General features: G+C 45.2%; 1 protein-coding gene across 1 annotated transcript in view; it reads left to right on the top strand.

Moving 5' to 3' along the window:
- Positions 1-1,032: 1,032 nt before the first annotated feature.
- LOC142000009 (ficolin-2-like) overlaps positions 1,033-16,762 on the top strand; it is a 28,055-nt gene continuing 12,325 nt past the window's right edge. The window contains exons 1-4 of the mRNA XM_074973988.1: positions 1,033-1,054; positions 9,819-9,869; positions 10,988-11,023; positions 12,395-12,427. Of these exons, the coding sequence (XP_074830089.1) occupies positions 1,033-1,054; positions 9,819-9,869; positions 10,988-11,023; positions 12,395-12,427 (142 nt within the window). The remainder of the gene's footprint in view (positions 1,055-9,818; positions 9,870-10,987; positions 11,024-12,394; positions 12,428-16,762) is intronic.

Raw genomic sequence — 16,762 nt, 5'->3', positions numbered from 1 at the left:
TGATTGCAGACAACCAGTTATAACCAAAACACCTGGGACCAGATTCATCCCTGCTGTAATTCCGCTGACTTCGACTGGAGATGTTAACTGTGGTTTTATTATCCTGTCGGCTGTGTGGACTGATGCCATTGAAGTCAGTGGGAATTGCATGCATTCAGATGAAGATTATGCCATTAATTAACTGCAAGTCCTCTGTCTTAGTCACAAGACCAGCCTTCAGTCCTCTCTCTGTCGTACTGTTATGACAGGGATCTTGTTTCAATATTTGTATATATCCATTGGGGTGTTTCATTTTCTAATGTCAGATTAGAGAACATTAAAAAAGTAGTTCCCTGTGAAGATCTGGGTTCAGTTTTCAAAGACTTGATAAATACAAGGGTGTTCAGTTCTGTGGCTGAGTTTTGGGACCCATCTCTGCCCTTAAGTAAAACCAAATGCCTTTATATTTTCATTTGGGGTTGGTTGGTTTGTTTCTAGTTTAGGGTTCTTTGGCTAACCGTGTCTAATGAAAGAGAAGATTTCCCTCTCAGCTCTCATGTCCTGATGGAAGAAGATAATGTACAAGAGTTTAAGAATAGTTTTATACAGATTGATTTGTTGAACAACTTTGGAGGTGTTTAAACTCTGCTCTTTGGATTTGGGCATATTGTATCATGCTCAGTGATACTGACCGCATCAATAATCACTATGAGAATCTCTGCTTTAAAGAAAAATCATTGAAGCTAGCAGAAGGAAACCTAGGGATATTAAACAAGGGAATTACTGTAGAAATATTCCACCAGGACCTAAAATGAGCTAAAATAGAGAAATCATAGAACAATCTCAGCAGTAAAGTGGAGGATGGGTGGGAAGAGTTGAGAATTTAAGAGGTGGAGTTTATTTTTATTTAGCCTATAAAAGGCACCAACGGATGAGATGCTAATTAGAGAAGAGGCTAAGTGGAGCTTGTTCTTGCAGAGCCCAGCACCAGCCATGGGGAGAGCTGCACAGCAAACCCTCACTGCTTTACTCCGCATAACAGCAGCGGTTTGCATGGATGAGGACAGCTGCCCAGGTGAGTAGGAAACAAACCCAATCACAGCTTCTCTTAATAGCCTTATTACTAAGCCATATTCCACAGAGCTAGTGGAACTGATCAGATTAATCTGTGTTTAATTGGTCAGTTCCTTCCTTAAAATAATTTTGTTATTAATAGTGAGTTGTAGACTTCATCATCTCCTATCTGATGTTGGACTTTTCTGGACTTTTCCGTGGATTATGGAACTGCCAGTTAGCAAATGACAGTCCTGAAACTATAATAGCATTAAACCAGGACTTCTCTTTTTTACTAGAATTGTTTTGTCTAATTGCTATAATGCAATTAGCATGTTGCTGCTGTGTGTATACTACCAGTGATCCATTCTCTGGGACCATCACAAAATGACATTCATTTGATGGCCAACCGCTCAGTTGTTCAGAGCACTGGAGTGAGTGTTGAGTTAAGAATGCTGAGACTATGCAACGTTGATTAAAATTCACACTGACACATGTACATGTTACTCTGGTGCTATGTTTAAATTATGTTAAGGTTTATGTTTCCCTAATTAGCATGGAAAGAAACTTAAACTTTGACTTTGATAGTTAGGATGTTGCAGAACCAATGAGGTTTTGGATCTCTCATGGCTTGCTGTTCACAAACAAAAGAAGCATTCATTAACACTTGTTTGTGAGGCACAGGTATCTGAGGCCTCTAACTGGCTGTCACGGATATTAAATAATAGCAAATACTTGCAGAAGGCAACTTAACTACCATATTGTCCTGAAGCATCCAGAACCCTCATAGCAGCCTCATGAGAAATGTGAAACCATAAAGAGAACTATATATATAGTGACGAGTAACTTTAACAAATGCAGTTAACAAATTCAACTAAATGACTATTCCAATTATTATATAATTGCTAAACTATAGGTTAACTCTACAGATGAGATCTATAGGCTCTAATTTGCTTAGGTTCCCTGCCCCCCCCCCTCCCCCCCCCCCCGAATCTACAGAATATTTCACATCCTGAGACCCTCACAAGTGTCATTTTTATTGTTTCATTTCTCTCTCCGGAGGTGAGGATAGTAGGTCTCAGTGGTTCTGACAAACTTGCTGTTCTCCAAGGATGCCCTGGGATGGCTGGAGCCTCAGGACCCAAAGGAGAACCCGGATCTGCAGGAATGAAAGGTACGTTCCAGTTGCTGAATAAGAATCTAGTCTTGCTGGTGATGTCTAAAATATCTGTTATAATGCAGATCTTTTAACCAATGGTGAGGGATTTGAGCTTTATAATGTCTCTGCTCTGAGCTAATATCCATTTTCCTTTTTTCTCCGCTGATAGTGAAGAGCGGACACTTGATTGGAGGTATGTAGGGAAACATCAGTTATGTATTTACCAGGTTACAGATGCTAATGTTCTATTTGCTTACATACAGAGATGATTTAAAATGGACATTTAGTTGATATCCAAATTAATCCTTAAAATACCAGCCAAGCAGAGTTTGACTGATATATTGTTTGGGAAGTTCATAGAGTAGCCCTAAGATTATTGAGATCAGAAAGAGCGGAATTATAAAATAAATTCAGGTTTCAGAGTAGCAGCCGCATTAGTCTGTATCCGCAAAAAGAAAAGGAGGACTTGTGGCACCTTAGAGACTAACCAATTTATTTGAGCATAAGCTTTCGTGAGCTACAGCTCACTTCATCGGATGCATTCAGTGGAAAATTCAGTGGGGAGATTTATATACACAGAGAACATGAAACAACGGGTGTTACCATACACACTGTAAGGAGAGTGATCAGGTAAGGTGAGCTATTACCAGCAGGAGAGCGGGGAGAGGGGAAAAACCTGTGGTAGTGATAATCAAGGTGGGCCATTTCCAGCAGTTGATAAGAACGTTTGAGGAACAGCGGTGTGGGGGGGGGGGGATAAACATGGGGAAACAATTTTGCTTTGTGTAATGACCCATCCACTCCCAGTCTTTATTCAAGCCTAAGGTAATTGTATCCAGTTTGCAAATTAATTCCAATTCAGCAGTCTCTCATTGGAGTCTGTTTTTTGAAGTTTTTTTGTTGAAGAATTGCCACTTTTAGGTCTGTAATCGAGTGACCAGAGAGATTGAAGTGTTCTCCAACTGGTTTTTGAATCTTATAATTCTTGACGTCTGATTTGTGTCCATTTATTCTTTTACGTAGAGACTGTCCAGTTTGGCCAATGTACATGGCAGAGGGGCATTGCTGGCACATGATGGCATATATCACATTGGTGGATGTGCAGGTGAACGAAGCTCTGATAGTGTGGCTGATGTGATTAGGCCCTATGAAGGTGTCCCCTGAATAGATATGTGGACAGAGTTGGCAACGGGCTTTGTTGCAAGGATAGGTTCCTGGGTTAATGGTTCTGTTGTGTGGTGTGTGGTTGCTGGTGAGTATTTGCTTCAGGTTGGGGGGCTGTCTGTAAGCAAGGACTGGCCTGTCTCCCAAGATCTGTGAGAGTGATGGGTCGTCCTTCAGGATAGGTTGTAGATCCTTGATGATGCGTTGGAGAGGTTTTAGTTGGGGGCTGAAGGTGATGGCTAGTGGTGTTCTGTTATTTTCTTTGTTGGGACTGTCCTGGAGAAGGTAACTTCTGGGTACTCTTCTGGCTCTGTCAATCTGTTTCTTCACTTCAGCAGGTGGGCACTGTAGTTGTAAGAACGCTTGATAGAGATCTTGTAGGTGTTTGTCTCTGTTTTGAGGGGTTGGAGCAATTGTGGTTGTCTACAGCCAAGCTCTACGATACAACGGATCTTGTGGTGTGGTCTGGATGAAAGCTGGAGGCATGTAGGTAGGCATAGCAGTCAGTAGGTTTCTGGTATAGTGTGGTGTTTACGTGACTGTCACTTATTAGCACCGTAGTGTCCAGGAAGTGGATCTCTTGTGTGGACTGGTCCAGGCTGAGGTTGATGGTGGGATGGAAATCATGGTGGAATTCCTCAAGGGCTTCTTTTCCATGGGTCCAGATGACGAAGATGTCATCAATGTAGCGCAAGTAGAGTAGGAGCATTAGGGGACGAGAGCTGAGGAAACGTTGTTCTAAGTCAGCCATAAAAATGTTGGCATACTGTGGGGCCATGCGGGTACCCATAGCAGTGCCACTGATTTGAAGGTATACATTGTGCCCAAATGTGAAATAGTTATGGGTGAGGACAAAGTCACAAAGTTCAGCCACCAGGTTTGCCGTGACATTATTGGGGATAGTATTCCTGACGGCTTGTAGTCCATCTTTGTGTGGAATGTTGGTGTAGGGGGCTTCTACATCCACAGTGGCCAGGATGATGTTTTCAGGAAGATCACCGATGGATTGTAGTTTCCTCAGGAAGTCAGTGGTGTCTCGAAGATAGCTGGGAGTGCTGGTAGCATAGGGCCTGAGGAGGGAGTCTACATAGCCCGACACTCCTGCTATCAGGGTGCCAATGGCTGAGATATGGGACGTCCAGGATTTCCAGGTTTATGGATCTTGGGTAGCAGGTCGGGGTTCCAGGGGTGTGTCTGTGCGGATTTGTTCTTGTGCTTTTTCAGGGAGTTTCTTGAACAAATGGTATAGTTTCTTTTGGTTACCCTCAGTGGGATCAGAGGGTAATGGCTTGTAGAAAGTGGTGTTGGAGAGCTGCCTAGCAGCCTCTTGTTCATATTCCGACCTATTCATGATGATGACAGCACCTCCTTTGTCAGCCTTTTTGATTATGATGTCAGAGTTGTTTCTGAGGCTGTGGATAGCATTGTGTTCTGCACAGCTGAGGTTATGGGGCAAGTGATGCTGCTTTTCCACAATTTCAGCCTGTGCACATCGGTGGAAGCGCTCTGTGTAGAAGTCCAGTCTGTTGTTTTTGACCTTCAGGAGGAGTCCACCCAGGATCCTTCTTTTTGTATTCTTGGTAGGAAGATCTTTGTGGGTTAGTATGTTGTTCAGAGGTGTGTTGGAAATAGTCACTATCAGCTTGTATGTTTGACAATTTTGATTTTTTTTTTACTGTACTGTAAATAGGCTTGATTTAGGGGATTTATTTGTTCTGTTTGCATTAAAGATTTTTAACCAGACTCTCCCAAATGTTGACTGTTTTTAAGCAAACATTAGAGTTTCTTGTGGTGTGATGTACCGTACATAGATTTGTTCAAGGACATGGGTTTAGTGTGTTTGCGGCAGGGCTAGCACAGAGTCAGACAACAGAACTTGGGCTCTGATCTCAATTGGTGTAAATGGGCATTGAAGGTAATGGAGCTGCATTAGAGCTGGTCAGAAAATGGGCTTTGGTTATGGAAAGTTTTGATTATTTTTTTCCCCCCAACAAAAATATTTTGATATGGAACGACCACTCTGGTGACCTCATGGGAGCTGCAGCTCAGAAGCCTCATTTTCCTCTAAAGGCTCAGCTCCCTTGTCATACTACATCTCCCATGATGTGTTGTGGTTTTTCCTCTTGGTAAGATCAAGTGGTGGTGCATCATGGGAGTTCCTGATATTGGTGAACCGTTGAAGGGGATGTAGTCTGGCTAAGGAACCCCTCCCTGCTCCAGTCATCGCCAGGGTTTGGACAGACAAAAGACTGAGGAAAAAATGGTTACTTTATTTGGTTAATATATTAGCATCAGCTGTATCTTTGCTGCATTTCTCCTCATGTTCCTTTTATTCCGGGTCTACACTAATTTTTAAATAATATTTATGCACAACAAGTGTGTGTGTGTGTGTGTGTGAGAGAGAGGTTAGGGTGCAGCAGCTCTCCCCTGGTAGAGGATGTCCGCAATAGATGCTCAGTGACCTGCTGAAGGCAAACCCAACAGACAGGTAGGACACAACCTGAGCCAGTGGCCTTCTGGTTGGCCAGTTGTGCCACAGCCTCACCAAGGTGCTGAGATAATTGGCTTGACCCTGTCTGTGCAAGGAATACAAACTGCAGTTGAAGATCAATGAGAATTTTGTCTGAGTAAGGAATGCTGGATCTGGCTCAAGATGGTGACCAGCCACATCGGCAGAACTCTTAAACCTTGTGGGTTTTTTAGTTAATTTTGGTATTTGGATTCCAGGATGGAAGGTAGGAACTGATTTCACAGGTTCCCTTACTCCCCACTTTACCCCTACAATATATTCCCACTAGCATCTTTAAAATGTTAATTCTGAGTATTTTGTGTCTGTAGGAGAGAGAGGTGCTGAGGGTTCCGTGGAAAGGCAGGACCAGCTGGGGAGAAAGGTAAAGGAATGAAGAATAAATAAGAACTGTGTTCATTCACGGCATGATTTAAACCATTTGCATCTTCTCTACTTGGTATATGTGCCAGAATGGATATTCAACAAGGAGAAAATCTTCCTTTCAGTACCTGTATGCTACAAATGAAGGTGTGATTTGCTGTGCGGATAGGTTTAATCTAGCTACCGTGTGCATCAGTGGTAGTGAGGACATGGCAGTGTGGACTTCAGCACAGGCTAGTCCACAAGTACAAGTCTTCTGAGCATTCTCGGTACCTACTTTGGTTGCAGGCCTGTGCCAGGGTCCGTGCCACCACATCTTCACTGCTATTGTTACACACATTAGTTACATTAGAGCTATTCCAGGTACGTCTACCAGCACGACAGTCACACCTTCATTTCTAGTGCAGGTGTACCCTATGTTACAAGGATCTAAAACCTCACTGAAATCAGTAGGGTTAAACTGAAGAAAGGGGAAGAAGGAAATGTGGCCAAAAATATCATGTCCATGGGAGTCATGTTGTCTCCTTCAATTCCATTGCATCCCCCTTGTCTTATTGATTTCTGTGTCTGAGAGTCCAGGAGTTTAGACTACGCTATCACATAGTATGTTACCTCATCCTTTGGCTCAGACCCAGTATACATGTAACTTTATTTCTAAGCCATCTCATATCTGAATAGCTTCTTTATCCATTTTCTCTAGCTACCAAACCTTTTACATTTTTATTATCTAATTTTCATGAGTGCACAACAATTCTTTTCAAAGACTGTTTTTGGCCCATTTGAGAAGATGTCCTTGCACTCATCAAAGGTCATTTCTATACAAGGAAAATGCATCATAATGTCAACTAACGTAGTGTTAAAATTTTTGCAGTTAATCTGAACAAGGACCATTGTGTTTACACATGTCCAGATACCACGTTTTTAAACATGACTTCCTGTCTACACTAGGTGCTAAGTCATGTTTAGCATCATGTTAGTGAACACATTTTCAAGCATGATAAATTTTCCTAACATAGACAAGAGGGAGACTGCTTTGCCTTGGATAGACAAACTTGTTCATCAATCCAGTTAATTAGCCCAGAAGATTTGCCTATAGGCTTTGGAGTTTTTTCTGCCCATTTATGAGACTGAGCAAACATCCTGCTTTTCTGTAAGTCCTCTCAATATGCTAATGAATATCCTAGATGGTGGTCTCTCACTTTATTGGTCATTTACAATGAACAGTGCCCTAATATAGACACTAACATCTATAGAACAAACGAGACTCATTTGACACACCAGGCAGCTTCCAGCAGAACTGTCAACTTGTTTGTTTGTTTTTTTTTAATAGGTTTCAGAGTAGCAGCCGTGTTAGTCTGTATCCGCAAAAAGAACAGGAGTACTTGTGGCACCTTAGAGACTAACCAATTTATTTGAGCATAAGCTTTCGTGAGCTACAGCTCACTGCATTGGATGCATTCAGTGGTGATTCAATAGTGATCCATAAAAGTCTCATTTGTGAACAACCCGGGGGGCTTAATGTTTCTCCGCCAAAACTCTCCATGTTCTTACACCACAATGTGACTGACAGCTCTACTCAGATCAAGGTGTGGGCTCCAAAGCATCTAAGGATTTGACCCCATGTTTACACTTTAGGGGAAGTTATTGAGATGATGTTGTCATGCCACACCAAAATGTAGATATGTAACGAGAATAATGTCAAGGTGCTGAGTGTTTTTCTCTCTCTGTCATATTATAGCTGGTGCATTGGTTTTCTTATGATTATTCCAATGTTTCCAAAGGACACATTTTCATTATTTCTGATTTTTGTGTGTAGGGGACCTTAGCTATTATTTGAGTTTTTTGTAATAGGTACTGCAGTAAGCTGTTGCAATTTACTGTATGCTGCCATGTACCACACCATAGCCCATATATCTGAAAGGTTCTGGCTTTGCCTTCACTGACAAGAAGGTGTTTGTCGTGCAGTACCTTTCTCATAAGACCCTAGTGAAGGAAAGGCACTTGTAGTGTTTACTATGAGGTAGCTGGATGAGATAAGGTGAACCATTGGTTGGGGGGTTTAGTGCTTTTCGATCACAAGGTAAAACTATGTAGCCTTGTCCCCACTTTTTTTTTTTAATTTAATTTAATTTTTTTTTTTACAGTGGGTGAGCTCATGTGTTTTTTACCATGGGTTAACTGACATGCTGGTTTTGTCCGTCACAACATAGCAGCTTTTCTTTAACCTCTGGGCAAATAACACATGAACCATCCAGAGGTAAAAACATGGTGAAGACAAGGTATCACAAGGTAAATTCAGCTAAGTGCCTCTGGTACTCAATCCCAGTTCTCCTGAAGTCCCCATTTAATGGAGTTGGAACCTAAGAGTTATTGCTATGACATCCAATTCCAGCTGCAGGAACAATTTTCTGGCTGTAAGTTATTGTCTTTGGAGATGGCAGATCAGAAACAGCAGAATGATCAAAGAAATTCACTGTCAGTTTGTGTGTTATAATGTTTACAGGTTTCAGAGTAGCAGCCGTGTTAGTCTGTATTCGCAAAAAGAAAAGGAGGATTTGTGGCACCTTAGAGACTAACCAATTTATTTGAGCATAAGCTTTCGTGAGCTACAGCTTACTTCAGGAGATGTATTTTCCTCTGAATGCATCTGATGAAGTGAGCTGTAGCTCACAAAAGCTTATGCTCAAATAAATTGGTTAGTCTCTAAGGTGCCACAAGTCCTCCTTTTCTTTTTGCGAATGTTTATAATGTTTGCCTTGGAAACAGGACATTAAGTTTGGGAGTTTTATTTTGTTCAACGTGGGTTAAAATTCAGATGGAAATAAATAGCAATCACATTATTCAACATCTACCTGAAATACGATGATCAATGCCAGTCACCCTTAGGCTATGTCCTCTCATTTCTTTCTCACTGAAGACTGAACTCACTGCAGAATTTTTTTTTGACTGGTCAGAAGCCAGGAAAATAAATTAATCAGACTAGGTGATAAGGCAGCATCACCTACATCTTTGCTGCATTTTTCTTTACTTGTTTTGTTCAGGATGTGTAATGATTTAAAATAACATTTGCATACAACAGAACTTTGGATAGTGGAGAGGCAAAAGGAGACGGGGAGGAGGAGGGGAGGTAGTGGGGTGAGGAACAGGTTCCAGCAATACCCCCACTGGTGGCAGGAGCTCAGATTACTTCTGCTCTGTGTTGAAGATGGTGGCCATGGCTCTTTAGTGGCCAGGTGAAGAGCTATTATTTGCAAGCACTGAAAACATGGCTCGCTGGCATTCTGGTTGGTGAGTCATGCAACATCTTCAACAAGCTGCTAAGATAAAGGAGCGTGAACATCTGCTTCCAGTTTAAGCAAAACTTCCAAACGTTGAGGAATGCAGGATCAGACCCAAGATAATGCCCAATCAGATGGGGAAATTCTTAAACTGTGTCCCTGGTTGAAACTTACTTTTGAAATTTGGATTTGGGTTGAGGGTAGAAATTGTCCACTCATGCCATTGGTTAACCCTAGAAATACATTCCCTGTGTGTAGCTGTGAAGTATCCATTGTGAGTTTTCTGTGTTTGTAGGAGAAAGGGGAGCTCCTGGGGAGGTGGGACCAGCTGGGCCACCAGGCAAAGGTAAGACATTTTAAACACTTCCATCTTCCCATATGTGCCAAATGTTCATTCACAATGACCCAGATTCTCCTTTCAAGTGATACCAGGGTAGCCCCACAGAAATCAATAGAGCTGAACTTATGTATCTGAGAGGAAAATTAGCCTAGAAAGTGTATGACCAGAGAATCTAGTTCTGAGCACCTCTCCCCTCCCACCTCCCTTGATATTACGGGGTAAATCCACAAGCGTGACCAAGTGGATCTAAGGGCATGTCTCTAACCTGTGATAACCTGTACCTCCTAGTGGCTCCCTCCGCTTGTAGCTTACAACAGGTAATTACTCACTTACCTCCCTGAGGATGGACTTATGCTGAGAAAAGACTCAGGCATGTAATTTTCCTCTGGGGCAGCTGCTCTAGTTCCAGAGAAGGCGTAAGGTCTCATCTAGACAGGGCAAGGTGATTTTAATGAATTTAAGTCATGAAAACTTGACTAGCTTCTGATGAGATGGTGCTAAAACACCTAGGGGCAGATCCTCACCTGGGGCCAATTGCTTACCTCCACTGGAGTCAATGCAGCTGTGACAATTTACACTAGCCAAGTATCTGCCCCCCCCCCCGAGTTCTGTCTACACTAGCACCTACACCAGTGCTAGCAGCAGTGCACCTGAGTTCCTGCTAGAAAACGGGAACAAAACTGTGTAGTGTAGACAAGGCCAGAGTCAGTAAAACTTCTTTACACCTGCATATATCTCTTGATGCCATTTTATACCTGCCCTCTGAAATTGGCCCTCATGGGCCTATCATCATAGAGCCAGATTGCTCCCAGCTCTATACAGGGGAGCAGTACAAGGACGGACAGAGCCCCTTCTCTGTAGAGCTTGTACCACTGTGGTTGCTAATCTCTGAAAAGGGGCATGGCTTCATCTCCCATCCACACTGGACAAGGAGAACGGGGTACCCACATATGCTGCACCCCTTTCAAACATTCCCTAAGATCTCCAGGTGCCTCCCCGAGCTCCCACATGGGATGGGACGGCTCTATATTACCCCCAAGGCAGGGCAGTAGCTGTAAGGAACAACTGAGCACCTAGTATCTCAGCAACAAGTACTATATTGTTCCTTTTCTTTTTTTAATAAGGAGAGAAAGGTGATGCCGGCCCCTCTGGACTAAAAGGTGAGAGACCTTGGATAGTTCTCCTCTCCTGCTTTGGGGTCTGGTTCTGGCAATGGCTCAGTACCAGTCAGGATCAGGAGACCGATCTTGCAGCTGTTACAGCAGCAGTCTCTCTGGTGTCCCTGCGACTGTCCTTGAATGAGGGCTGCAGGATTGGAGCCAGGTCCTTTCTGGTGCTCTTCATGGGGACAGAGACTGACGGTGTAAGAGGTAAAGTTGATACTGGGGGCCAGATTGTGGCTCTTCATTCCCTGCTTCCTCTGACCACCAGGAGACAGAGCCAATGCCTCTGCAAGCCCCAGGGGAATGCAGGCCTGAGCAGTCCTTGCTAGTTCCACTGACAAGGCTGCAGCTTGCGCTGCCCTGTGCTGGCTGAGCTGTGCTGATTGGCATGGAGGGAAAACGGGGTCCTTTCTGGTTGCAGCCTATAGAAGAAATAAAAGGCAAATGTTAAACTAAAAGATAACTAAACCCGGCCTCACCTTAGACTGGTGTCTAACAACATGACTGAGCGGGCAATGAGATTAAATCACCAGGGAATGCAGCCTCCACCAGGCACAAAACAACCTGGCCCAGATTGTCAAACTTCAGACGAATTCCAGTTTCGGGCAACTTTTATTTCGCTCCCTAAATGGAGCTTCTGGTCACTACCCTCAGGTGCCTCTGTTTGGAAATGGAAGCCCTCTTCCCAGCCTCAAGGTCGTCAGACCAACTGAAGGCCCAGCATGGGACTGGAACCTCTGCGAGCTCCACTGATCTACGCCAGCCCCCTACTGTGCTGAGTCCTTTACGTAGGACTTACAAGCAATTAAGTAGTATCAAAGCAATTAAGTAGCCCCAAATTCTTTTAATGCCTTAGATTTTTTTTTTTTCATGGGGTCTGCACTTCTCCTGTTTTGGATCTGAGCAAACATGCTCCTTTGGAAAAGTTCTGTTCAGTATGTTGAATATCCTTGTGATTCTCTTTATTGGCAGAGTATAACTTAGAATGCAGTATTAAACAAATACACCTCCCGTTGGATAGGCAGGGCTTCATCCCAGCACAACTGTTAAAATGTTTATGCGTAGAATGTGCGGTGCTGGAAAACCTGAGCTGAAAATGACCCAATTAAATTAAATCTCTCTTCTTCTGGTAAGAAAGGAATAGCAGAACTGTGTGTTTCCCCCTATATTTTTGATTTTGTACTTCACTCCTCCTCCTCCTCCTCCTCCTCCTCCTCCTCCCCCGCCCCGTTCTCCCATTACTTTTTGGAAAACATTTCCCCCCTTAAAATTGAAATAAATAAATAAATAAAAGATGGCGCCACTTAGATCAGGGCGTGGTCTTTGAGTAGTATAAGTATTTAAGTCTGTTTTTTTTTCTTTCTTTAGGAGAAAAAGGAATCCCCGGGACAACAGCATTTGGTGAGAAGCATTTAAGTTTTAATGATTAAATCTCTAGCAGTAGGATGATACGGGAAACTTTCTGACTAATTTCTTTGTGTGCAATATTGAGCTCCACCCACTAATCTTCCCCTTTGTGATGTGATGTAAGAAAAGTGTAACAATCATGGTATACGGTAGCTTGCGCCCATCCAAGTGTGGCATCATCTTCAATAATTGCTCAAAACCTAAGGGTAAACTTTCAAAGTGCCTAAGGGCCAGACTGTCAAAGGTATATAGGCCTCTAATGATGCAGATAAGTACTTAGCGGGATTTTCAAAAGTGCCTAAGTTAGTTAAGTACCCAAGTCCCACTGAAATCAATGGGAGTTTAGGTGCCTAATGGGCAGTTTTGAAAATTCCGATAGGGGATTCCTCCTGAAGTGCCTAAATACCTTTGAAAATCTGACCATAAATTGCTCAGGAGCCTAAGGGCTTGTCTATACTGTACATTGGTGTGCACCTCCTGGGGTGTAAATTCTAGTGTGCACCAGTTAGGGTTGCCAGGTGTCTGGTTTTCGACCTGAACACCCAGTCGAAAAGGGACTCTGGTTGGCAGTGCCGACTGGGCCATTAAAAGTCTGGTTGGCAGCACAGCAAGGGCTTAGGGCTAAGACAGGCTCCTTACCTACCTTGGCTCTGCACGGCTCCTAGAAGTGGCCACCCCGTCTGTGCAGCCTCTAGGTTCAGGGAGGCTCCATCCGTCCTCACGTTGCCCTCAGGAGGACGTGCCCAAGGGAACCAGGGTAGGCCAGGAACCCTGGCTGTGACACTGACTGGAGTAGGTGAGGTGCGGGACTCCGGGGGGTTCCAGCCAAGAGGAAGTGCTGCCAGAAGATCCTCCTAATGAGGAGATTTTACAAACCCCGCTCCAGGAAGGGGACTTACTGACTTGAGTGATGGATTTTGTTTAAGACCTGAGGGAGGATGAAACCTTGAGCCATGCATATGAACAACTCCCAGTGGTTAACAGCAAAGTCGTAGATCCCCACCGGGATGCACAGTACCCCCACTTTGAGATCCAGGCGGAACAACTATATTGGCTGGAAAAAGACCATCAGATGCAAGAAATTTGGCCACAGCTCCTTGTACCTTGGCTGCATTGATGAGAAGTCTTGGGACTGGCCCATGCCATCCCCTCCGCAGACCACCTTGGACAGGAGAAAACGCTGGCCTGGATCTTAAACAATTTCTTCTGGCCTGGTATACATCAAGAAGTTAAGAACTTCTGCAACTCCTGATCTGAATGCCAGCTATTCAGGCCAAAAGGTGGGATGAAAGTCCCCCTTGTCCCTCTATCAGTTATTGATGTCCCCTTCAAATAAATTGGGACAGACCTTGTTGGTCCTCTGGGGGGGGGAAAATGCCACCAGATACAAATACCTGTTGGTGATAGTTGATTATGCTACTCACTATCCTGAGGCAATCCCACTGCACAACACCGATACAGAGACTATTGAAAGTCTTTGCTCGAGTAGGAGTTCCCAAGGAGATTCTCACTGCCCAAGGCACCAACTTCACAGATCTGGTCACAAACAGCCCCAAGAAAGTGCACTGGTCGGAGACCTTTGAAAAGGCTTTTCAAGAATTGAAAGAACGCTTCTGTACAGAACCGGTCCTACTCAGTCCAGTCTTCTCCAAAGAATTCATTTTGCAGAGAGATGCTTCCGATGTGGGACTGGGCGCTGTTTTATCTTGAGAAATAGAGCACAGGGTGTTCCTCCCTTTTTATTTGAGCTGCAAACTGTTCCCACGTGAATGGACCTACTCTGTCATAGAGAAGGAGGGGCTGGCAGTAAAATGGGCCATAGATTAGCTTCGATACTATCTCCTGGGAAACCCTTTCAAGCTTGTCACAGACCATGCTCCGTTAAGATGGCTAAACACTATGAAGGACACACACCTCAGCCTGTTGCACTGGTACCTCTCTCTCCAGCCCAACACGTTCCAAATTCAGCATTGAGCCAGGAAAGCCCATCAGAATGCTGACTTCTTTTCCAGGGAGGAGGGTAGCAATCGGATGGCCCCAGCTCCCCTGGCTCTGTCTTGAGGGGGAGGGTGTGATTGGGTGTACAAACCCCACACTGGGCAACAAGGGGTTAAGGGATTACTTTGGGCTCAGTCAGCCCCATCCCGCCACACCTGCAGCAAATGCTCCATCTGCTGGAGGAATTAAAAGGCTGGGAATTAGCTGATTTGTGTGGCAGAGCTGGAGGTGAGCAGACCTGCAGCCCAGAGCAGAGCAGATGGACTAAATTGACCCAGGGGGTGTAAGGGATGAGAGGAAGAAGCATGGGGAGGACAAGCTTAAACAGCCTTGGTTGCCAGACTACTGGTAGACCAAAGGGCCCTGGGTCAGAGCCCGGTGGAGTGAGAGGGTCCAGGCTCCCCTCCCCACAACCCCCTTGGCAGCCAGGGACTGCAGCCATGGCCACTAGGCCACACCCCCCAACCAGACCTCGAATGAGGACCATTACACTGCTACGTCCACTCGTTGGGACCGTCTATTCCTAAATCAGTAACTTCCTCTTATACAGCCAAGCCTGCAGGGCTCTCCTGGTGAAGGAGAAATAAGTTCCTGATCTCAAATAAGCCACAGACAGTGGTGCCCAGATACTCTCTCACTTTTTGAAGAAACCAGATCTTTGTTCCTGTTGAGTGGTGTAGAGCTGGTGAGAGAGCTCCTTCCGCTTTCTCCCATTTCTCTTCACTAAGGTTGTCAATTCTCCCAGACCGGATGGACCAGACCCCATTTTGCAGCAGGGGCATCCCCATTTGTGTCAATGGTGTCCGGTCCAGTAGAGTTGGCAACCTTACTCTGCACAAATCTGACTGGCTAAGGGGAAGGGGCAGTCAAACATGCAGAATTAATTCAGACCCTTGGGAGGGTTTGAGTGAACGAGCAGACGGGGGTGGGATGAGAGACAAGCCTGGGAAACTGAAAAAGTGAACAAAGAAGAGGCAGGAGCCCTGGGCTGGACAGAGAGGAAGCTGCTTGGAGGAGAACTGGCTGCTGGCAAAAGGAGATTCTTGTAAATGCCCAGCCTGGAGTTGAGACCAGCAGCCAACCCACGATGCTGAGCTCACATCACGTGCCAGCGCCAGCCCAAAACTGCATGGACAGGTTGGACGGATTCACTGGAGGGAAGGGATTGCATTGGCGCATGGTAGAGAGACCGTGTGTCTACCCAGGCATGGGGAAGAGCTGTTTTGCTATATGCTGTGCCTAGGGAGAGGGAGTCTGTGTAACTGCTGTTGGGGATCCAGACCTGGGTCTGCACCTGGCTTTGCCTGGGTCAGATAAGTGTTGTGCACTTGTTAAGTGCGGTGCTTGTTCCAGGGGTTAAATCTGACCCCCCTAGCAGGGAAGGTTGGTGTTTGTGCAGAAGTGTGAGGATTGCACCTGGAACCTCGGCCCCAGTCCTGGGAACCTCAGTCTACAGTATCCATTGCATAGTACAGTATGGGGAGCAGAGACTCAGGGTATGTCTACACTACCCGCCAGATCAGTGGGCAGCATTCGATCCAGCGGGGGGGTCAATTTATCGCATCTAGTCTAGACACGATAAATCGACCCCCGAGCGCTCTCCCGTACTCCACCACCACGAGAGGCGCAGGCGGAGTCGATGGGGAAGCAGCAGTCGACTTACCACAGTGAAGACGCTGTGGTAAGTGGATCTAAGTACGTCAACTTCAGCTACGTTATTCACGTCCCCTTTGGATACCTGGCTGCATAGTCAATGATCGCTAGCATGTACTGATGCCATGCTGCAGTCTGACCACGTCCACTTGAACCTTTCAAAGGGGATCTCAGTCAAGGGCTGAGGGACCAAGGCTGCCTTGGGGATCCCTCTGCTCCTGGCTAGTCGACACGCTGGGCAGGAGGAACAGTATTTTGTCACGTCATGGTGTATGCCTGTGGCCAATAGACTCTAGCGAATATCCAGGCCAGTGTCTTCTGTCTCCCATATCATGCACCAGCTGCAAGATGGACTGGTGGTACTGGCATGGTATAAGCAGCTGGTCCCTCACCCCCCCAGTTTGCTGATTCTTCTCAATTTGGTACAAGTGCTCCTTCTTGAGTGCAAAGTGCAGGTATTGATCGCCTCCCTGAGAATGCTGCTTCCCCGTTTATGGGGACCAGTTGCTCATATACACGGTTTAACATAGGGTCGTTCCTCTGTTCTTGCACAAACTTCCCATCCCATCAGAGAGCCTCCAGGTCCTAATGGTTTGCTTCTTTCTCCCCTGTGGGGGTCTGCAGCTGTGTTGCTTGGGACATCTCTTCCCCAAGGCTTGCCAAGCTCCGGAGAGCTGG

The sequence above is a fragment of the Natator depressus genome, chromosome 16, assembly GCF_965152275.1.
Source record: "Natator depressus isolate rNatDep1 chromosome 16, rNatDep2.hap1, whole genome shotgun sequence".
NCBI classification, from domain to species: domain Eukaryota; kingdom Metazoa; phylum Chordata; order Testudines; family Cheloniidae; genus Natator; species Natator depressus.
This window is presented reverse-complemented; position numbering and strand designations above follow the sequence as displayed.